We start from the raw sequence: 24967 nt of genomic DNA on the forward strand, positions 1-24967 counted from the left end.
GAGCTTCTGAATGTTTTGAACATTTAAGTTTTTAATTTGTCTGTATACAATATTTCTTAAAATAATTTGGGAAAATTAAAATTCAAGTTAAAATCAGTTCAGTTCCTGTATTTTCAATCTTTAAGGAATGGTGTTTTTGGAAACATTGGAGAGGGAGGGAGAAGGATTTGATGTAATAGTACATCTTTTGCTGACTTGAGAAAGGTAATGCTTTTGCTGCCATTTTATGTGTTATTTTTTTCTTTTTAGAAATATTTCCAAGGCAGATGTCATACAAAACATCTGCTGTTCCTCAAACTCATTCTTCTAGTTGGATACACTTGGAATGCTTGTTCAATCATGTCAGCTATATCATACTAAATTTGCTGACTTCTCTTATAAAGTTCAAATGAAAGCTGTGAAGTGCCATTGTCATTATGTTCACTACTAAAAATGATGTAGGCATAGATAATAAAAAGAAAAAATCATATACATCTTTAAATATCTCTAATACATTTGAAGGAGTTTACTTGTGCACAGGTAATGCATACACATCATTTCTACTACCAACTACCTCGAAGAAGCTTAATATCTAAGTTTGCAGACAATACAAAGATTGGCAGGGTTGTTAATGACAGTAATGACAGTAAACTACTGCAACAGGATCTAAAAAATTTGAGCAGATGGGCTGAGAGGTGGCAACTTAAGTGTAACATTGACAAATGTAAAGTACTGCATATGGGTAGCAGTAACCCTAGAGTAATGTATCAACTCTCTGGTACCACACTCAGGGTAGTAGAGAATGAAAAGGACCTGGAGGTAATTGTACATTCAGACATGAAGTTTTCTGAGTAGTGCAGAGAGTCTGCAAGAGTAGCTCATGGTGTCTTGTCAATGATATACAGGAATTTTTCTAGCAGGGATAAAAGAGGTGATCATCCCCCTTGTATAAAGCAATGGTCAGGCCACACCTTGAGTACTGTATACCGGTCTGGAGGCCTCACTTTAGGAAAGATCTAGAGTTGCTAGAACGACTAGAGAGAGAGAGAGAGAGAAGGGTAACAAGATTGGTGAGAGGAACAAAGGGGTGCACTTACGAAGAAAGGCTTAAGTTCTGCAAGTTGCAGCATCTGGAGGCTAGGCACCTGCGAGGTGATCTGATTGAGGTGTATAAGGCCTTGAATGGTATGAGCAGGCTTAATGCTGATGGGATACTTCCACTTGCTCAGATTAAGAACCTGAGGGGTATAGATTTAAATTGAGGAAAGGCAGTTTTAGAATAGATGTACGGAAATTTGCCTTTAGCCAGCAGGTGGTTGATTGCTGGAGCAAATTTCCATCTGTCGTAGAAGTTGACAGCTTAAATAAATTCAAGAAGGCAGAACTATAGAAACATCTGGAGCGAATGGATGGATGAAATGGGAAGTTTTTTTTTTTTTTTTTGGCTGATGCAGTATAAGCTTGCTTTCCTATATCATATGCCTCTACTAATGCTAATAAGCAATGCTTCACCTATGTAGAAGGTGAAGCATTACTTATTCTTCTCCATAGGTGAAGCATTTCTTATTCAAGGTAGTTCAATACCATAGCAACTCATTGTGAAGGTATTCACAATATGAGATATAATTAAAACAATGCATTAAAACTAGCTTGGTAGTAGAAATGATGTGCATGCATTAACCATGCATAAGTAAACTCCTTCATACTCAGAGGCATTTCATACTCAGAGCCAAGAAATCTTTTAGAACTCTAATACATTTAACTCTATATATGTAATATGCAGATTTGTTTTTATTCAGAGTAAGTCCATTTACTTCTGAAATTGCAATTTTCTATTTGTGACTTTTAATTTTAAAATTCTGTAGATTATTTTGTTGTTTGTGCCATAATTATAATAGAATCAACTTAAAAGATCTTCAGATTGATTTCTGATATATTTTTGTGATATCTTTAGCAAATAAATCTGCAGTAACAGCATTTCCTCCCAGATCATATCCTCAGTGGATGACCCTTCAATCAGCTTGTCATATTATGAAGTTTGCAAGAGGAATATTTGGTTGGCCTTTTATCATGTATACCAACTTTACTTGTGGAATTTGTCAAATCTGGAATGACTTAATGTAAGTTGAGCATATGGAAAGAATTCTGCTATATATATATTTGTGAACTAAATTATACATTGAATGCTCTGGTTCAGTTATAACTGGAGTAATCAAATTTTGAAATCTCAACCAGGTTCACAATAAAACTCTTGGCAGCATGCAAGAATGCTGGACCACTTAATGTCACATGTGCCATTGAAGAATGATATCAACATGAGAGTTTTAACTTTATTATTATTATTATTAGTAGTAGTAGTAGTAGTTGCAGATAATGCAAGAAAAAAGCAAGCTTATAAATAATCAGCAAAAAAAAAAAAAACCTCCCATATCGCCTGTCCATCACCCTCTATTACTTTGTCTAGTTCTTCCTTGAATTTATTCACACTGCCTACTTCCACAATGACAGACATAAGTCTGTTCCAACAATCAACCACTTGCTGGCTGAAGGCAAGCCTCTGCAGATCTATCTTGTAACCATCCTTTCTTAATTTGAATTTATGCTCCCTCGTGTGTAATCTGAGCAAGAGGAGGAATGCTATCAGCCTTGAGCTAGCTCGATCCATTCAAAGCCTAGAACACTTCAATCAGATCATCTTGCAGGTACTTAGTCTCCAGATGCTGCAATTTGCAAAACCTAAACATGTATTGGTAACACCACCCTTTGATTCCCCTCATTACCCTTCTCTGCACTCATTCTAGTAAACCTATATCCTTCCTAAAATAAGGCCTCTAGACCTGTATGCAGTACTCAAGGTGTGGCCTAACCTTTGCCTTGTACAATAAGAAATCACTTCCTTATTGCTGCTACAAAGTTCCTGTATATTATTGACAAAACGCTATGAGCTTTCCTGGCAGCCTATCTGCATTGCTCAGAGGACGTCATATCAGACTGCACAATTATCCCCAGGTCTTTCATTTTCCACTACGCTGAGTGTTATACCATATAGTTGGTATGTTAATCTCGTATTACTGCTACACATATGCAGTACCTTGCATTTTTCAATGTTAAACTTTACTGCCATTTCTCAGCCCATCGGTTTAATTTTTCTAGATCCTGTTGCAGTAGCATACTCTGATTAATGTCATTAACCACCCTAGTTACCACAAAATAGTGAAACTGCCCATTGAATTTTAATGAACTTCTATCACCCCCCAAAGAACTCCTCATGCATGAATGTAGATGCAAAATACCTATTGGTCAGCAACCTGAGCAGGATCACCAACAGTTAATTCATTGACATCAAGTGGACCAATGTGATTCAACCACTTCCTTCTACTGTTAATATATAAAAGCAAAGAGGTCTTTGCTGCCTTTCTTGCATGGCATTCTTTGTCAGAAACTTCTCTTAATCTGCCTTAGCTTGCCTAACTTCCTTTGCAACTTGATTACAAGCTAGTTTACAGCTACTGTAGATTTCTGTCATTTGATAATTTATATGCATCTCATGCATTTTTCTTCTCTGCCACAAGTCTCACATAAGTTCATCTATCTAAAATCCATTTGGGTCTAAGCCTGGAATGGTATTTCTTAGTTGGTATATAAAAAGCCTAATAACTTCTACAATTAGTTGGTATGAAAAGCCTAATAGCTTCTACATGTCAATGTTGAAAAAAGTCATGAGTTAGGGTTAAATTTGAAAGTGTCTGCAATTCTGCTCAGACATGATAGGAAGGAGTATATGATGAGAACTTGTCAATCAATTCGCCCTGGAAGGATTGTGCAAGACTCATGGGGTAGAATTTTTCTCAGCATGGTCTGTGCTTGTTAACAGGAGAGATTGTTTCTATAGGGATGGGATACATTTAAATAGAAAGGGTGCAAGAATATTTGCTGATGCTATCAAGGCAGTGTTAGGTGGGGAAGAAAACTGCTAGCTTGGGGGGGGGATTCACAGATTAATAGATTAAAGGTAGCCGCAGGCAGAGGTAAAAGTGATTCTTGCACTGCTTCTATTGGAATGAGCAGCAGCCTGGAAGGCAAGGTACTGGGGATTTCAAGGGCTGCTGGGAGCCATCATAGAACAAGTAAATACATGGGTTGTGTTAGGGTAAGAATAAGTGCATGTACACCAATTCTAGGAGAAATAGTAAATAAATTTGATGAATTTGAAGTGCTAGTGAAGACATCAAAAGCGGATGTTGTTGAGATATCAGAGACATGGTGTCACACAGAGATAAGGAATGCAGAATTTGAGTTTGGAGAGTACAATGTGTACAGAAAGGATAGACAGGCTAGAAGGGGACGAGAGTTGATACTGTTAGTTAAGAAACACATAAAATCTAAGGAAGTGCATCCAGTTGACAATGGTGGACAGTGCAATATTGAGTCAGTTTGGTGTGACATAAAGGAAAAGGGAAAAGAAAGTAGAAGTGTGTTATAGGCCTAATGACTTTGATGAGTACAACAAACAATTGTGCAGAGAAATAGAGTCGGCCAGTAAATCAGAATGTCTTGTAATGGGAGATTTTAACTTTCCAGATATTGATTGGAACTTGTGGGTTGGTCACTTGCATGCTACCAATACTTTTGTGCTTTTATTTTAGGATTATTTTCTACAGCAACATGTTTGAAGGGCAACCAGAGGGAGTAATATTCTTGATCTGGTTATCAGCAGTGATTATTCATGTATTGAGAATTTGCAGATAAAGGAACCATTAGGTGACAGTGATCACAGTGTAGCGATGTGAGATTTACTTAAAGAAGTAACTACCATCAGAGGTAAAAGGAAGGGGATTTGTTTTCGTAAAGGTGACTACAATGGGCTCAGAGATTTTTTTTAATTTTTGTAAAGTGAGACCAACTGATGATGTTACCAACAGCAAATTCTAAATGGGAAGCATTCAAGGAATTAATCTTGGAAGTTACTAACTAGGCTATTCATACCAGCTTAGAAATACTGTTCAAGGTTTAGGCCTATATGCATGAGACACATAATTTATCAGGAGACACAGATGCCTATGGTACATATAAGATAGTCTGTAATCAAGTCACAAAGGACGTTAGGGAAGTAAAGGCAGGTTACGAGAAATCTTTGGCAAACAATGCAAAGAAAAACAGTAAAGACTTCTTTACTTATGAAAACTCTAGAAGGAAGTGGATGAATTAGATTGGTTCACTTGTCATCAACGGTTCAATTGTTGATGAACCTGCTGAGGTAGCTGCCAAACTGAATGAGTATTTTCGCATCTACATTTACACATAAGGAGATCTGTAGGGAAGTGGAGGCTAGAAGCTTATTACAATCTAGCAGGAGCTATATGATTTTTTAATAATTGAGAGTAAAATGAAGGTAAAATTGAACATAAGAAAGGCACCTGAGGTGGATGGGATCTATCCATTTATATTAAAGGAAGTAGTATTAATAGTGGCATGTGATGCAAGAAAGCAAGCGTATGAGCTTATGCAGCATCAGCCAAAAAAAATTTACACAGTCATTCCCTTTAAATGTTTGTCCAGTTCCTCCTTAAATTTATTTAACTTATCAACTTCCACAATGACAGATGGAAGTTCGTTCCAGCAATTAACCACCCACTGGCTAAAGGCAAATTTCCACACATCTATTCTACCTCTGTCTTTCCTCAATTTGAATTTATGACCCCCTTAGGTTTGTAATCTGAACAAGTGGAAGAATCCCATCAGAATTCAGCATGCTCAACCCATTCAAGGCCTTATACACCTCAATCAGATCACCTCACAGATGCCTAGTCTCCAGCCACTGCAATTTGCAGAACTTAAGCCTCTCTTGGTAAGAGAATCCCTTCATTCCCCTCACCAATCTTGTTGCCCTTCTCTGTACATGCTCAAGCAAATTTACATCCTTCCTAAAATGAGGCCTCCAGACTGGTATGCAGTACTCAAGGCGTGGAGTGACCATTCCCTTATACAGTGGGACAATCACCTCCTTTTCCCTGCTAGCAAAATTCCTGTATATCATTGACAAAACCCCATGACCTGCTCTGGCAGCCTGTTTGCATTGCTCAGAAAACTTCATATCTGACTGCACAATTACTCCCAGGTCTTTTTCATTTTCTACCACCTTAAGTGTAGTACCACACAGTTGGTATGTTCCTCTGGGGTTACTTCTACCATATGCTGTAGTTTGCATTTGTCAATGTTAAACTTCAGTTGCCACTTCTCAGCCCATCTACCCAAATTTTTTAGATCCTGCAGTAGAACACTGCTATTACCGTCATTAACAACCCCACCAACCCTGGCATCATCTGTAAACTCTGACACTAAGCCTGATATACCTTCCTCAATATCATTGACAAATATACAAAACAACAGCAGACCCAACAACGAACCCTGTGGGATCCCACTAATAACATCAGTCCACGAAGAGCAGCGCCCATTGATTACCACCCTCTGTCTTCTCCCACTCAATCATCCTTTTATCCATTGTAGCAATTTACCCTTAATACCATTCTGCTCCAATTCACACAGCATGTGCAACAGTGTCAAAAGCCTTCCTGAAATCCAAGTATATGATATCAAAATTATTCCTTGCATCCAGCTCCTTTTTAACCACATCACAATATCCAATCAAATCTGTTGTAAATGGATTTGATTGGATACAAAGTAAGCAAACCCTTAGCCATAATTATGAGTTTCCTTGGACTAAGGGGAGGTCCCTGTGGACTAGAGATGTGTAAATGTATCCCCAATTCACAAAGGAAGATCAAAGGGTGACAAGAGTAATTACAGACCTGTTAGTTTGATGTCTGTTCTGGGGAAAATAATGGAGTCACTGGTTAAAGAGGTGATACAGGATCACCTAGACAAAACTGCAGTAATAGCTCAGACACAGCATGGGTTTGTTAAGAGGAAGTCTTGTCCGACCAATTCAATTGGATGCTATGATGCAGTCACAAATGAACTGAATGCAAAAAATAATTTTGATACCATCTACTTGGATTTCACATGTTGCACATGGAAGACAACTGTACAAATTGGAGGGGTATGGCATTAAGGGAAGTTACTTGTTGTTGTTGTTGTTATTTGGTTTTTAGGAGCATTAGCAACTAAGGCCATATTGCTCCGAGAATATGCGGTGGTCATTCCCTGACCTTTCCACATCCTCCGTATTTGGTGGTGATGGGCTTGAACCCCGGTCTAATCAAGAAGCGTGTGCTGCGCACTGCTGCTGCTCCTTCCCACCTGGCTACGGAGGCACCCAAGGGAAGTTACTGCAATGGATAAAGGGATGGTTGAGTGGGATACAGCAGAGAGTTGTAATAAATGGACACTGCTCTACATGGACTGATGTTATTAGTGGAGTGCCCCCAGGGTTCAGTGCTGGGCCCATTGTTGTTTTATGTATTTATCAGTGATATCAATGAAGGTATATCAGGCTTAATGTTAAAGTTTGCAGATGATACAAAGATTGGCAGGCTTGTTAATGTCAGTAAAGACAGTATGCTACTGCAACAGTAGCTAGAAAATTTGGGAAGATGGGCTGAGAAGTGGCAACCGAAGTCTAACTTTGACAAATGCAAAGTACTGCATGTGGGTAGAAGTAACCCCAGAGGAACGTACCAATTGTGTGTTTTACTACACTTAAGGTGGTAGAAAATGAAAAAGGCCTGGGAGTAATTGTGAAGCCAGATATGAAGTTCTCTGAGCAGTGCAGACAGGATGCCAAAGCTGCATGGAGTTTTGTTAATGATGTATAGCAGTGTGGCATTGGAGGCAAATTGCTGCTATGGATAAAGGGATGGTTGAGTGGGAGAAGACAGAGTGGAAATCAATGGACACTGCTCATCGTGGACTAATGTTATTAATGGAGTCCCAAGGGTTCGGTGTTGGGTCCACTGTTGTTTTGTATATTTATCAATGATATTGATGAAGGTATATCAGGCTTTGTGTCGAAGTTTACAGATGATACGAAGGTTGGCAGGGCTGTGAAGGACACTAATGACAGTATGCTGCTGCAACAGGATCTAGAAAAGTTGAGAAGATGGGCTGAAAGGTGGCAAATGAAGTTTAACATTGACAAATGTAAAGTACTGCATATGGGAAGCAGTAACCCCAAAGTGACATATCAACTCTTAAGTACTACACTGATAGTGGTATAGAACGAAAAGGACCTGGGGGTAATTGTGCAGGCAGATATGAAGTTTTCTGAGCAGTGCCGACGGTCTGCAAGAGTAGCTCATAGTATCTTGTCAAGGATATACAGGAATTTATCTAGCAGAGATAAGGAGGTGATTATCCCCGTGTATAAGGCAATGGTCAGGCCACATCTTGAATACTGTATACAAGTCTGGAAGCCTCATTTTAAGAAAGATGTAGAGCTGTTGGAACGAGTACAGAGAAGGACCACAAGATTAGTGAATGTAACAAAGGGTTGCTCTTACAAAGAAAGGCTTAAATTTTTCAAATTACAGTGTCTGGAGACTAGGCACCTGCGAGGTGATCAGGTTGAGGTGTATAAAGCCTTGAATGGTTTGAGCATGCTCAATGCTGATGGGATTCTTCCTCTTGCTCAGAATAATCACCTGAGAGGGCATAAATTCAAATTGAGGAATCACAGATGTACGATAGATGTGCGGAAGTTTGCCTTTAGCCAGTGGGTAATTGGCTGGAACAGACTTCCATCCTTTGTTGTGGAAGTTGATAGCCTAAATAAATTTAAGGCTGAGCTGGACAGGTATATGGAATGAATGGAGAGGTGAAATGGGAGTGGTTTTTTTTTTTTTTTTTTTGGCTGATGCTGCATAAGCTTGCTTTCGTGCATCATATGTCTCTACTAATGTTAATGCTATATAGGAATTTTGCTAGCAGAGACAAGGAGGTGATTATCTCTTTGTATGAGGCAATGGTCAGGCCACACCTTGAGTACTGTATACAGGTCTAGAAGCCTCATTTTAGGAATGATGTAGAGTTGCTAGAACGAGTACAGAGAATGGCAACAAGATTGGTGAGAGGAACAAAGGGGTGTGCTTATGAAGAAAGGCTAAAGTGCTGCAAATTGCAGTATCTGGAGACTAGGCACCTGCAAGGTGATCTGATCAAGGTGTATAAGGCCTTGAGTGGTTTGAGCAGGCTCAATGCTGATAGAATTCTTCTGCTTGCAAAGATTAAGAACCTGAGGGGGCATAGATTCAAATTGAGGAAAGATAGTTGTAGAATAGATGTGTGGAAGTTTGCATTTAGCCAGTGGGTAGTTGATCGCTGGAACACATGTCCATCTGTTGTTGTGAAAGTTGATAGCTTAAATAAATTTTAACGATGAACTAGACAAACATTTGGAGTGTCCAGATGGGTGAAATGGGAAGGTTTTTTTTTTTTTTTTTTGCTGTATAAGCTTGCTTTCTTGCATCATATGCCTTGACTAATGCTAATATCAGGCATTTTTTGCAATCACCATTCACAATATGCACATAATTTTCAATATGATTCCTTATTGACAGTTTCATTACCCAGAATGAAATTATAGTGATAGTTTCTCTGTAGCCAAAGATCACTTCCAACATGACCGTCACATTGAACATGGTTTGACAGAACTTCTTGCTACAAGGAGTTTGGTGATTTCCATTTTGAAAACTATCCCATTATAAAGAAAACACTGTTCCATCCTCTGCAGCAATATAGTCAAGTAATGATGTGTCATCAGCAGTTTCTGAAATAAGGACACCCCAAATTCCCATGCAGTAATCGGTTTTCTGGTCTTCAGTAATCATTTTCATTGCCAAGCATTATATTACTTCGTGCCTTGAAAGAAAATTTTTCTGATATAGTATTATGTGACCAACCAGAAAGTATTCATTGAGAAAAGTCTATTACTTGCAATGCTATAGTGCTTCTAAAGTGAAATTGTAAAACTGCATTTAGGTTTACAAAATCCTTTTTTTTTTAAAAAAGATAACAATACTGTACTAATATTAAAAGTATAAAAATTGGCGCTGTGCTACAGCTTCATCTGACTATTTAAGGTTTACCTTTTGTCACTGTTTCTTGAATGGTTAATGTAAAATTACTTCATTTAAGATGGAAATGCTTGCAGACAATAATATTGTATATACAAATAGTCATCAAGTCTAGTCTGTTTTTTGAATGGTGATCCAGTTCAGTAAATGATCTTAATGAATGTTCCTTATCAAGAATGGCTTTACAAGAAATAACCACTCGTAAGTAAGTTTTGTATACAGGTCTGGAAAGATGATGAAATGTAATATTTTACATTTCATCATCATTGACCAAAAACTAGAAGCTGATACTCTATTCTTGGAATGTCTGTGGGCATAAAATATAAATTCTAGACTGGCTGTTGATTTATTTCATGTCTTTCTCAATGACTCTACTATGGCAGGGGCATCATGCTGCTGGAAGGGGAAAGAACCTGCTCTGTAGAACTTGTTAATAGTTGGAATAACTGCACTGCTCAGAATTCAAAGTATCTAGTGCCTTGAGAAGAGCAAGCAGACCCATTCCATACTAGCAAACGCATCTGTTTAACAAAGAAGATTCACCGCTTCTGTATCATGCTTAGCTTGATAACATTCAGATTGTTAATGCCAGATCCCCATTACATCACTCCACATTATTGCCTTTTCATATCTTCCATCCATGTCACATGCTTTTATATTACCTGACTCATCAGATATTGATGTTTGCAGGATTAAAGGCTTTAAGCAGAAATTCACCCATGATAATATAAGCTATGACCTCTCTCTGTGTACTATCCTTTTAGGAACCATCTTTCAGTTGACCTATTAAACTAACCAGTGTAGTGATATTTGTTATTCCCACATAGCTATGTGACATTCTCACATAGCTTACTTTCAACCACCTCTGCAATACAAAAAAAAAAAAAAAAAAGTTTTGTTTCCTTCTTTCTGTAACTTTGAGTCAACTAAATATGAAAAAAGTTATTGGTAAATCCATGAGTTTTCCACCATGCATAATATTATTGCATGGCCGGAAATTCATGGATGGGCTTTGGCACTCTATATTATTAACCAATGATCATTGTCTTTGCATTACAACATTTTACACATGTCCACATGCTTGTTATGCATTTATGCAACATATTTTATGTACATCACTAGAAAACTGAATTTTTCTTTTATTTATTTTTTCTCTTAGGTGCTGTTTTTGTGTAAGGAAACCTCCAAACATTATAGATGACAATAGTTGTCGTTGCAATACTGCCGCCTTGATGCATCTTACAGGATTAAAACAGGATGAATTATTTTATGTTTCATTTTTTGATTATATATACCAAGTACCATTTTGTGTAGCTTTGGACCACCAGACTTCATCTGTTATCGTAGTTTCCCGTGGAACAATGTCAGTTCCAGACTGCATGACTGATCTGGCTGGGGGGTTTGATTTGCTAACTGCTGATGGCTGTCCTCAGAATACCTTATGTCATCATGGTATGCTTCAAACAGCATTGTATTTGAAATCAAAACTTATAGATGAAGGTATTTTACAAGCTGCTTTTAATAAATGCCCTGATTATACCCTTGTTTTAACTGGGCATAGTTTAGGAGCTGCTATTGCATGTATTCTTGGTTTTCTGTTGAGGCCAATATATCCCACTTTAAAGTGCTATGCATTTGCACCACCTGCAGTGATAACTGAAAGTGCCCTAAAATATTCAGAGCAGTTTATCTTAACTGTGGTATATGGTGATGACATTGTACAAACTCTTGGTGTGTGTGGAGGAGAAGGACTTGCAGGTGACATTATAAAATGTCTTGCTCATAGCCAACAACCAAAGGTGAGTTTTGAATTTATTCTAAGTTTGATATAAGCCTCTGACATTTCCTGTTTAATGCATAGTTAAGATGGATTACAGCTAAAAGCTCAAATTGTATGTGACATAAATCGAGGATCTAAAATTTAAATGACAAGTGGTGAATAAATTAAAAGAATTGAGATATATCTACCTAATTAAACTTTGTGTCCTGCCGCTGCCATTGTATTATGGTCCATATCTCTTTAACCCAGTGGTGGTGGCAGTGCACCTCACAGGTGCCCTTTGAAAATAACATTCCTGTGTTAACCATTAATCGATGATTAAAATTCAGAAATTTTTACTACCTTCCTAAATACAATCAAACTTTTATTGCAACAGTTTCAGAAGTGATTTTGTTATGGTTTTTATATAGAAATTGGGTGCGAGAACTTGTCATATGCCCTGTCCCTTTTTGCAACTATTTGAATTTTGCATGAAGAATGGCATGGTGCCAGACAAGCATTGATGCTGTGTTTGTTTAAAGTTTTAGGTTATTTTTTCTTCTTCTCCCACTAGGTCAATAAACATCTACCATCTTGTCCTAATTGTTTTCAAAAGTTTTATTGTTTTCCAGCATAAAAATTAGCATTAGTTGAGACATATAATGAAAGAAAGCAAGCTTATAGAACATCAGCTGTATAAGCTTGCTTTCTTGCCATCAAAAAACCTTCCCATTTCACCCATTTGGTCACTCCAAATGTTTGTCTAGTTCAGCCTTAAATTTCTTTAAACTATCAACTTCCACAATAATAGATGGAAGTCTGTTCCAGCAATCAACTACCTGCTGGCTAAAGGCAAGCTTCTACACATCTGTTCTACAACTGTCTTTCCTCAGTTTGAATCTATGCCCCCCCCACCCTCAGATTCTCAATCTGAGCAAGTGGAAGTATCCCATCAGCATTGCGCCTGCTCAAACCATTCAATGCCTTATATGCCTCAATCAGATCACCTTGCTGGTGCCTAATCTTCAGATGCTGCAACTTGCAGAACTTAAGCCTCTCTTGGTAAGAGCATCCCTTTGTTCCTCTCACCACTCTTGTTGCCCTTCTCTGTACTCATTATAGAAACTCTACGTTCTTCCTAAAATAAGGTCTCCAGACCAGTCCACAGTACTCAAGGTTAACCATTTCCTTATACAAAACCCTAACCACTTCCTTATACAAAAGGATAATCACTTTCTTGTCTCTGCCAACAAAATTCATTCCTATATATCATCAACAAAACTCCATGACCTGCTCTGGCAGCCCATCTGCACTGCTCAGAGAACTTCATATCTGACTGCACAATTACCCCCAGGTCTTTTTCATTCTCCACCTGCCTGAGTGTTGGTAAGCCAAGTAACCCAAGAGAAATGTACCACACAGTTGGTACATTTCTCTTGGGTTACTGCTACCCATATGAAGTACAATGCTAAACTTCAGTTGCCACTTCTCAGCCCATAAGCCTAATGTTTCTAGATCCTGTTGCAGTAACATACTGCCTTTACTGTCATTAATAAACCTGCCAAACTTTATATCATCTGCAGACTTGGACATTAAGCCTGATATACCTATCAATATCATTGATAAATACACAAAACAACGAGCTCAGCACCGAACCCTGGGGGTCTCTACTAATAACATTAGTCCACATAGAGCAGTGCCCATTTATTATCACTCTCTGCCATCTCCCACTCAACCAACCCTTTATCCATTGCAGCAACTTTCCCTTGATGCCATTCTGCCCCAATTTATATAGCAGTCTTCCATGTGCAACAGTATCACAAGCTTTCCTGAAATCCAAGTATATGATACAAAAATTCTTTTTTTTCATCCAGTTCCTTTGTGACCACATTGTATTATCCAATCAAATTGGTAAGACAAGACTTCCCCTTAACAAACCCTTGCTGTGTCTGAACTATTACTCCAGTCTTGTCTAGTTGATCCCGTATCAATTATTTAACAAGTGACTCCATTATTTTCCCCTGAACAGAAGTTAAACTAACGGATCTATAATTATTTATGTCACCCTTTGAACATGTTTGAGATATTGTTGGGATATCAGAGACGAGGTGTCACACAGATATAAGCAGTGTAGACTTGGAATTTGGAGAGTACAATGTGTACAGGAAGGATAGACTGGATAGGAAGGGAGGGGGTTTATGCTGTTAGTTAAGAAACACATAAAATCTAAGGAAGTGCATCCAATTGATGTTGGTGGACAGTGCAATGTTGAGTCTGTTTGGTGTGATGTAAGCACTGGGAAAGGAAAAATGAGAGTAGGTGTGTGTTATAGTCCTAATGAATCTGATGAGTATAATGAGCAATTGTGCAGAGAAATAGTGGGCCAGTAAATCAGAGTGTCTTATAATGGGGGATTTTAATTACCCAGAGATTGACTGGAATTTTTGCGTTTGTCATTCACACACTAGCAAGGATTTTGTAGATTTATTGGATGATTGATTTCTACAGCAGCATGTTCGAGAGGCAACTAGAGGAAGTAGTACTCTTGATCTGATTATCAGTAGTGATTCTTCATGCATTAAGAATCTGCAGATAAAGGAACCACTAGGGGCAGTGATCACAGTGTGCTGAAGTGGGATTTACTCAAAGAGGTAAATACCATCAGGGGTAAAGGGAAGGGTTTTTGCTTTCATAAAGGTGACTACGGTGTTGTGAGGCAGCATTTAAATTCTATATTGTGGGACCAACTGATGATGTCACCAACAGCAAATTCAAAATGGGAAGTATTTAAAGAATTAATTTTGGAAGCTACTAGGCTTTTCATACCAACTAAGAAATATTGTTCAAGATTTAGGCCTAAATGGATGTCAAATGAACTAATTAGACATGTGGCAGAGAAAAAAATGCATGGGATATATATAAATTAACAGGTGACACAGAAGCCTATGATAGATATAAGCTGGTCTGTAATCAAGTCACAAAAGAGGTTTGGCAGGCAAAGGCAGATTACGAGAAATCTTTGGCAAAAGATGCAAAGAAAAACAGCAAAGAGTTCTTTACTTATGTAAACTCTAGAAGAAAGGGATGAAATAGATTGGTCCACTTGATATCAATGGTTCAACTGTTGCTGATCCTGCTCAGGTAGCTAACAAACTGAATGAATATCTTGCATCTACCTTCACACATGAGGAGTTATTCAGGGAGGGGAATTCCAGAGGTGTATTAAACTCTGGCAGTAAGCTAGATAATCTCGTAATAGCTGAGAGTAAAGTGCAGGAGAAATTGTTGAAGATAAAGATAAAAAAGACACCTGGGGTGGATGGAATCTATCCAGTTTTATTAAAAGAGGCAGCAAAGGAAGTAAGCAAACCCTTAGCCATAATTGAGAGCTTCCTTGGACTCAGGGGAAGTACCCATGAACAGGAGATGTGCAAATGTAATCCCAATCCACAAAGGAGGATCGAGGGGAGACACGAGTAATTACAGACCTGTTAGTTTAACTTCTATTCCAGGGAAACTAATGGAGGCACTGATTAAAGAAGCATTGCAGGATCATCTAGACAAGACTTCAGTTATAGCTCGGACACAGCATGGGTTTGTTAAGGGGAACTCTTGTCTGACCAATTTGATTGGATACTATGATGTATTCACAAAGAAACGGGATGCAAAGAATAATTTTGATATCATATATTTGGATCTTAAAAAGGCTTTTGATACTGTTGCACATGGAAGACTGCTGCACAAATTGGAGCAGTGTGGCATTGCAGGCAAATTGCTGCTATGGATAAAGGGATGGTTGAGGGAGAGAAGACAGAGTGGTAATCAATGGACACTGCTCATCGTGGACTAATGTTATTAGTGGAGTCCCTCGGGGTTCTGTGTTGGGTCCATTGTTGTTTTCTGTATTTATAAATGATATTGATGATGGTATATCAAGCTTAATGTCCAAGTTTGCAGATGATACAAAGGTTGGCAGGGTAGTTAAGGACACTACTGACACTATGCTGTTGCAACAGGATCTGGAAAGGTTGAGCACATGGGCTGAGAAGTGGCAACTGAAGTTTAACATTGACAAATGTAAAGTACGACATATGGGAAACAGTAACCCCAGAGCAACTTATCAACTCTGTGGTACTACACTGACAGTGGTAGAGAATGAAACGGACCTGGAGGTAATTGTGCAGGCAGATATGAAGTTTTCTGAGCTCATTTCAAGTTAGGGCTGCAAGAGTAGCTCATGGTGTCATGTCAATGACATGCAGGAATTTTTCTAGCAGGGATAAGGAGGTGATTATTCCCTTGTATAAGGCAATGGTCAGGCCGCACCTTGAGTACTGTATACAGGTCTGGAGGCCTCATTTCAAGAAGGATGTAGAGCTGCTGGAACGAGTACAGAGAAGGGCAACAAGGCTAGTGAATGGAAAAAAGCGTTGCTCTTACGAAGAAAGGCTTAAGTTTTGTGATCTGATAGAGGTGTATAAAGCCTTGAATGGTTTGAGCATGCTCAATGCCGATGGGATTCTTACTCTCTCTCGCAGAATATGAGAGGGCATAAATTGAAATCGAGAAAAGACAGATGTAGGATAGATGTGCGGAAATTTGCCTTTAGCCAGTGGGTAGTTGGTTGGTGGAACAGACTTTCATCCGTTGTTGTGGAAGTAGATAGCCTAAATAAATTTAAGGCTCAGCTGTACAGGTATTTCGAACGAATGGAGGGGTGAAATGGGAGTGGTTTTTTTTTTTTTATTTTTTTTTTTGGCTGATGCTGCATAAGCTTGCTTTCTTGCATCATATGCCTTTGCTAATGCTAATGTGTACATTCTGGCTTTACCAAAACCAGGCAAAGACCCTACAAATACGTAACATTATCGACCTATTTCACTCACTAGCTGTATGAGCAAGGTCATCGAAAAAATGGTCATCGCCCGGCTAACCTGGTTTCTAGCTCAAAATGATCTAAATCCTGTGCAATGTGGTTTCCGGGAAGGTAGATCCACTCTTGACCTTTTGATCAAGACAGAAATAAACATTTGTGGCGCCTTCGTCCGAAAAGAACATCTTGCAGCAGTCTTCTTGGACATCGAAAAAGCTTTTGACACTTCTTGGAGATATAGTATTATGCGAACCCTATACAATCTGGGATTACACGGACACCTACCACAGTTTATCAGAAACTTCCTGTACTGCTGCTCATTTCAAGTTAGAGTTCACAACCACTTATCTTCAAAATTCATCCAGGAAGGAGGAGTACCACAAGGGTCAGTGCTAAGTGCCACTCTCTTTAGTATAATAATGAATTCAATAACACATGACCTACCACAAACAATATCCACTACCCTGTATGCTGATGACTTCAGTATCGCCTAACATGCGAATGATAGAAAGACAGTTGCAATGTGCCATCAACAAAATAGCTAAATGGTCCCAAAACAATAGATTTCGTCTCTCACACCAAAAAACAGTTGGGATACACTTCTGTAGGAAGCGTAACCTACACCAACATCCGGAACTTAGACTAGAAAATCAAGTCATACCAGTTGTCCCTAGTGTCCGCTTTCTGGGTGTGATAGGTCAAGTGCAGCCATTATCAACCCACTGCAGGATGGAAGCCTCCTCAACAATTCATGCTGAGGGAAATGGACCATAATCTGCCATGCTGGTCCAGTGCAGGTTGGCAGATTGACCGTATTCAGCAGTCAGGGGCTTGAACCCCGGTCTACTCAAAGAGCGTGTGCTACTGCACTCCTACTCGGCTACGGAGGTGCTATATTCGACCAAAAACTCTTTCCTTGATCGTATAAAAATGCTCCGGATTAACTGTCTTAAAAAGCTTAACATTTTAAGAGTTCTATCAGGCACAATGTGGGGAGCCGACCGTTACACGCTACTATATCTCTATAGTGCATTGATACGGTCACATCTGGACTATGGTTCTGTAGCATATAGCTCTGCTAGACCAAGCGCCTTACATTAGCTAGATCCTGTACACCACAGCGCTCTTCATCTTGCACTGGGGGCGTACCTTACATCACCATTTCAGAGCCTATATGCTGAAAGCGCATGAAACCACCCCACCAAACGGTGTTTTCTATCCTAAATTGGAAAACCTTTATACAGCTTACCAATCTATAAGCCCACCAACCGGGATACGTCTTCGTTCACTACAAGCTCACTGGCAAATTGATCTGAGTAAGATACAGCCTACTGCCTCTCATGCAATCCCACCATGGATGTATCATATACCGCCGTGTGACTTTTCTTTCACAGCCTGGAGAAAACACACCATGTCCCAACAGAACATGCTACAAATACATGCCACACTGAGAACCCAGCACGGCCAGTACACACCGACCTACACAGATGGATCTAAAACTAAAAAGCCTGTTGGTGCAGCAGCAGTATTTCCTAACATCACTATGTCCAAAAAACTCCCCACTGAATGTAGCAGCTATACTGCAGAACTCTACCCACTCTTAAGAACTAGACTGCACAGTGTCATTTATACTAACTCCATTAGTGCTATCCAAGCTATACAACACAGTACAAAAAATGATAACCCCTTACTTAGACAGATCTGGAATACTCTGACTAAATTAAACCAGAAGAAACAACAAGTTCTGTTATGTTGGATCCCTGGTCACGCTGGAATTTCTGGAAATGAACAGGCTGACCTAGCTGCCAAAACTGCTACCGATCCTATAGAACAATCCTTCACTACACCTGCATCTGACTACAAGTACATTATAAAGAAACGATGCCTTGAACAATGGCAACATATCTGGCATAATCAAGTCAACAATAAGCTACTTGGCATTAAAAAAAGATCTAAAATCATGGAGATCTAGTATACGTGAGAACCGACACGAAGAAGTCATATTAGCCCGATTAAGGATAGGCCACATGCACCTGACACATCTTTACTTGCTTGCAGCCACTGACCCACCACTGTGTACAAACTGCAACACTCAGCTCAGTGTCCACCATCTACTTATTGATTGTACCAAGTACAGTCCTGAGCGACAAGCTATGTTTATCTCATTTCCGACGATGGACACCTCTCTCAGCATTTCTGACCTACTAGCAGACACACCACATGTGACCAAAATTTTTGATTTCCTCAAACAGATAAAATTGTACAACGCGGTATAAACTTGAATAACATCTATACAGATAGAACTATGTAAATAACATCACCATAGTTAGGCACATTATGGCCTTTGCTGTCCTTGTGCCGTAAAGCCCTTAAACAACAACAACCAGCAGCTTTCACTTCCCCTCTTACAGCAGCGAGAGGATCAGAATGGAAGCAGAGAGTGCTAAGAATCTCTGGGTATGACCAGGCTGCCATGCACGGAAACTGAACTTGGCCTGTTACAACGTAAGATTACTCATCGGTGAAGACAGGATATTAGAGCTGGAATTAGAAAATGTGAATTGGAATATCATCGACTTGGCTGAAACAAGAAGAATAAATGAATCGCTTATAAGTTTATCAAGTGGAAATCTACTGTATACCAATGGAAACAGTGAAAGGAGCGAAGGTGAAGTTGGCTTTCTGGTCCATAATGATATAAAAAAACAACATTTTGGATTTCAAAAGTACATCACCAAGGGTGTCAAGACTACTACTCAGGAGGTACAAGCTAAAGGTTATAATGTTTTATGCACCAACATTGAGCCATGATGATGAGAGGTTGAAGAAATGTACACTGAAATTGAGAGTCATCTAGATGAGCAGAAAACTCACTACACTATCATTATGGAAACTTCAATGCTAAAGTTGGGAAGAGACAAAACAGCGCAAAAAGGGGAACTATAGGAAATTTTGAAATTGGTGAAAGACATGAAAGAGGTGAAAGACTTTTGGAATTTGCAGAATCTCGAGGATTGTCAGTAACACTTTGTTCATTACTGATAATGATATTGAAAACTTTTTTTCAATATCATTAATAAATTTTGAAAACAAAACAACTAATGAAATAGACTTCATCCTCACTAACAGAAGATATATCACAAATGGTGTTGCCGTCCTGAACAAGATAAATGTTGGAAGTGATTACAGAATGGTAAGATGCACACTTTATATAGATGTAGAAAAGAAAGGAAAAAAGTTACACGAGCAAATAATGCAAAAGTCCTTTGATATAACAGAAGAGGAGAAAAGGCAGTATGTACTGGAACTTAAGAACAAGTTTGAGCTCTGCAGACTGTTCAGGACCGAGATATCAACGAGGAATATTACAACTTTCTGAAAGTGAAAAAGCCCAAGAAACCTATAGGTAAAAAGAAATCCAAAGAAGAAAAAATTAGTCAAGGAACACTTGTCATGATGTAGACCAAGCTAAACACTAACAAGGAGAAAATTGAGTATACTGAGTTATGCAAATCCATTAGAAAGAGACCCAGAGAGGACATAAGAAGATTTAACAAAAGGAAAGTATAAAAAGCATTAAGGAAAACAAAGGACTTAAATCAGCAGCCATTGGCAGTATCATTGGCATTCTTCAGTTTCAGTATCATTGGCAAATGATGCTGAAACTGAAGAATAGCAATGGTGTACTTATAAATAGTAGAGAAGGCATAATTCAAATAGCAGAAGACTACTATAGAGAATTATACAAGAGGGAGGGAACGATGCCAGCAGTGGGGAAGATGGATCGCAAATTAGTAACACACACGACATAACCAATATCCTTCCTGATGAGGTAGAACATGCGTTGAAGAAAATGAAGAATCAGAAAGCTCCGGGGGAAGATGAAGTTACTGTAGAGTTGTTAAAATTGGGAGGAAGAGACATGGCACAAAAATTGGCAAGACTCTTCACAAAATGCATTAGGAAAGGTGTGATGCCTAAGGAGTGGAATAATACAACCATAATTTTGCTGCATAAGAAAGGAGATAAATCAGAAATTGGAAATCATAGACCAATTAGCTTGTTATCCCACATCTACAAGTTGTTCACAAGGGTCATTCTAAACTAACAGATTAGAAAGAATACTTGATGAGAATCAACCGTAAGAGCAAGCTGGCTTTGGGACAGGATTCTCAACTATGGATCACCTTCACATAATATCACAGCTAATGGAGAAAACAAATGAATATAAAACACCATTATGCCTGGCATTTGTTGATTATGAAAAGGCATTTGACTCCATCCAGCGTAAGGCAATGTTTCGGGCAGTGGAAAGACAAGGCATAGATACCCCATATATTATGATTTTGAATAAAATATATGAAAACGCTGCCTCCTTTATTAGACTAGACAAAGAGAGTAGGAAATTTAAAATTGAGAAAGGAGTTCGACAAGGAGACACAATATCTCCGAAGTTGTTTACTGCTGTCATTGAGGAGGAAGCTTTCAGAAGATTAAACTGTTCGCAGAAAAGAGACAATGTGAATGGAGAGTACCTAAACCATTTACAATTTGCAGATGACATTGTGGTCATAAGCCACGATCCCAAAGAATTAGAGGAAAATCTTAATCAGTTATGCAGAGTTAGTAAGGATTTTGGACTAAAGATGAATATGGCTAAAACAAAAGTAATGATGAACAAGTATGCCATAGAAAAGGATATAATGATTGAAGGAGCAGTAATTGAAAAGGTGGAGTCATATTCTTATCTGGGACAAGTCATTAGTGGTAATAATGATAAATGGCTGGAAGTCAAGAGAAGAATAAATTTTGGATGGATAGCATTCAGGAAATATGGTCACATACTGAGGAACAATATCCCAATTTGTCTGAAACTTAAAATAATGAACCAACATATACTACCCACCATGACTTATGGAGGTTGAAATTTTGGCACTCAACAGTAGCGTAGCTACCCTTTTTCGAGCCCCGAGGCAAAAAACATGTTCAGGCCCCTACTTAATTAATGAAAATTGCAAAAACAGGGGACAGCCAAAGATGCCGGGCCCGGAGGCAATTGCCTTGCCTGCCTACATGGTAGCTACACCACTGGCACTCACCAAAAGAATGGAAGAGAAGCTGAGAACTACACAGCGAAGAATGGAACGAATTATATTGGGAATCAGACTGTTAGATAAGAAGAGAAATATATGGATTAGGGAGCAAACTCAAGTAAAGGACATTCTTATCAAAACTAAAGAACTAAAATGGTCTCTTGGGCAGGACACATAGCTCGAAGACATGATGACAGATGGACTAAGAGAATAACAGAATGGTACCCAAGAGGAGCTAGAAATAAACCTGGAAGACAATGATGGACAAATGAAATTCATGAGTTTGTGGGTAATAAATGGATGGCCATTGCACAAAACAGAAGGAACTGGAAAGTTGCTGGAGAGGCCTTCATCCTGCAGTGGATTTAAAATGGCTGATGATGATGATTCTCATCATCTGGGACCAGAGCAGGGAGAGTTTGGAACAGTTACACTCCCACCTCAACAGCATGAACACAAACATATTTTTCACTCTGGAAATGGAGTCTAGTCAATCCTTCTCACTTCTGGATGTGCTCACTTCATTACAAAATCAATCCCTTACCACTTCCATTTACAGAAAACCAGAGAAGTATATCCCAATATTTGTTACTCATCTATTTTTCTGTTCTCTCCAGATATGTTCCAAAATTGATGTGAGCAACACTTAACTGGTTGATGCTTGGGTATAAACTTACTTTGGGGTGTGCTTGTATAGCACTACTCTAAACATGCACTTCTGCTTTCTGGTCCATAATAGTGTGCCCAGGATATGTCTCCAGTCACTGGAAACTGAAAATGACATGTGGGAACTGAAAATTCTATTTCTTGATGATGTTAGGAACATCATCGAGCCTGTTAGGAACCAAGCTAACTTTATCCATCATGATGATGTTTTTCACTGTTCGCATGGGTCAGAAATAGATGATGTTGGCAACCCTAAGCCAGTGTAATGATTGAAGCAAATGGGATCTATACCCCTAGCAGCCTTGTGGCTTCATACTGCAGTTATTTTAAGATTTTTTTAAAAATTTTTATGCCTTTTTTGTTGTTGAATCCATTGAGCACATACATTTCAAAAGTGCAGCTCCCTACAAATGATAGTCTGCATTGAACTAACACTATCTTGACATCGAAATTTCTTCAATTTAATACAATGTTTTCTCATGTGGGTTCTTAATTGCCACTATGACTGTTTTTGTGACCCCATGTACTTACCCTAGTTTTTGCATAATGAGCATTAGTAGAGAACCATGTTGTTCCTCAAATCAATCTTGTTGCCCTTTGCTGTTCTGATCCTAGCAACTCTTTTGGCACACTTCCTGTGCCTCTTGAGCTTCAATTTCTGATGGAAAATCTCAGAATAATGTGAGTTAGAATAATACTCAGCATTTATTGTGGCACCTTGTTCAAAGAAATTAACCATGGCACTCTTTTTACATTCTAGAAAATGGATGCCATGACTTTCCCAGCTGACTTCTGCACTCAACTTTTGGGGGGGGGAAGAGGAATGCTTCCAGTATTTCTGTTGTTTTCGGGTTTGACGTGGTGCACCCATGTTTCATCCATAGTGACATGCCACTCCCAAAACTGAGCTTCATTAGATTTAAAATGCTGCATTAGCTCATGACAACACCTCACTCTTTCCTGCTTCTGATCTGCATTCAGTGCTTTAGGGACCCACCTTGAAAAAAAACCTTTCTTTCATAAAACATTCACCATAATATCATAAGCTCACTCGTGGGAGATGTTGAATGCCGTCTCAATGTGCTCCAGTGTTATTAAACAGTGTTGCATGATCAGGTCATGAATGGCATCCATATTTGCAGGTGTCAGTATGGTAACAGCTTCCACTGCAGGGTGCATCTTCAACACTGCCTCATCCATGCTTAAATTCCACAACTTAGTTTTTGACCATGGCATATAAAGGACAAGGTTTCCCTAATATTTGCTGCTTGTCTTCATGAATTTCTTTTCACAACATTCTCTTTAAATGAAGGTACTCAGTGAATGCACAGTGCTTGATTCTCTCAACAGTTGCCATCTTCATTCACCTTCCGCACTCTGTAAAAAAGAATATGGCGCCTCCGTAGCCAGGTGGGAAGGAGCAGCAGTGCGTAGCACACGCTTCTTGATTAGACCGCGGTTCAAGCCCGTCACCACCAAATACGGAGGATGCGGAAAGGTCAGGGAATGATCACTGCATATCCCGGAGCAATATGGCCTTAGTTGCTAATGCTTCTAAAAACTAAAATAACAATAACATAACATAACAAAAAAGAATATAGTTACAAACCCGAAATTTTCTGTGAACACAACACAGATTTGTGTCTTTTTTATGAAGACCTTTGTGATCTATGTTGGGTTAAAAACTTTTCATGCTCCCATACAAACACATTTTTATCCTAAATATGATATTAGGCCTCATTGCTAAGTGGTCAAGAGTGAGAGTGCAGTAGCACATGCTCTTTGAGTAGACCTGGGTTCAAGACCCTGACTGCTAAATACAGTCGATCTGCCAACCTGTACTGGACAGGCATGGCAGATTGTGGTCCATTTTTCTCAGCATGAATAATTGAGGAAGCTTCCATCCTATGGATTGATAATGGCTGCCGTTTACCTTTTTTTTTTTTTTTTTTTTTTTTTTTTTTCTTTTATTCTCCCTAATATTTATTTTTAGTGCGCGTGTGTGTTTTATCTGACTGAAGTACTGTGTATTAGGCTCCAAATGCAGGGATAGGAGATATTATAACCCCTGCATGCCTTTTTAAAAAATGAAAAAAGTGAATGAACCAAGAAATTATCATTGCTTTCCCTTATGTATCATCCAATTATTACTCAGGTTTCCAATTTTTAAACAAGGGCATAAGGAGATATTCCCTATCCCTGAAAGGTTGTGGATAACAGTGCAAAAAAGAGAGCAATGATAATTTCCTGCTTTATTCATTTTTTTGATTTTAAACAAGGACATGGGGGGGGAGGCATCTACCCCTGCAAGATTGCCTATGTTACATATTCACTATATTCTAAATATAGTGAATATGTTACCCAGACAACCTTGAAGGGATAGGCGATATATTCCCCCCCCCATGCCCTTGTTTAAAAATTGGAAAAGGGAATGAACCATTGATGTCAAACATTTTTTGATATTTGAAACTTTTACCAACACAAATTGTTAAATACAGTATTAGGATTTACTGGATTTTGGGCTTTTACAGTAACAAAGTTATTTATTTATTATTTTTATTATTAT

At 38.8% G+C, this 24967-nt stretch overlaps 1 protein-coding gene across 1 annotated transcript in view; it reads left to right on the forward strand.

Annotated features, from left to right (window-relative positions):
* LOC150076383 (diacylglycerol lipase-beta-like) overlaps positions 1-24967 on the forward strand; it is a 281587-nt gene that overhangs the window by 218122 nt on the left and 38498 nt on the right. Inside the window, exons 10-11 of the mRNA XM_090387345.1 lie at positions 1934-2099; positions 11170-11809. Coding sequence (XP_090243471.1) covers positions 1934-2099; positions 11170-11809 — 806 coding nt within the window. The remainder of the gene's footprint in view (positions 1-1933; positions 2100-11169; positions 11810-24967) is intronic.

The sequence above is a fragment of the Mastigoproctus giganteus genome, chromosome 13 (genome assembly GCF_048544385.1).
Source record: "Mastigoproctus giganteus isolate SK-2022 chromosome 13, ASM4854438v1, whole genome shotgun sequence".
Lineage (NCBI taxonomy): Eukaryota > Metazoa > Arthropoda > Arachnida > Uropygi > Thelyphonidae > Mastigoproctus > Mastigoproctus giganteus.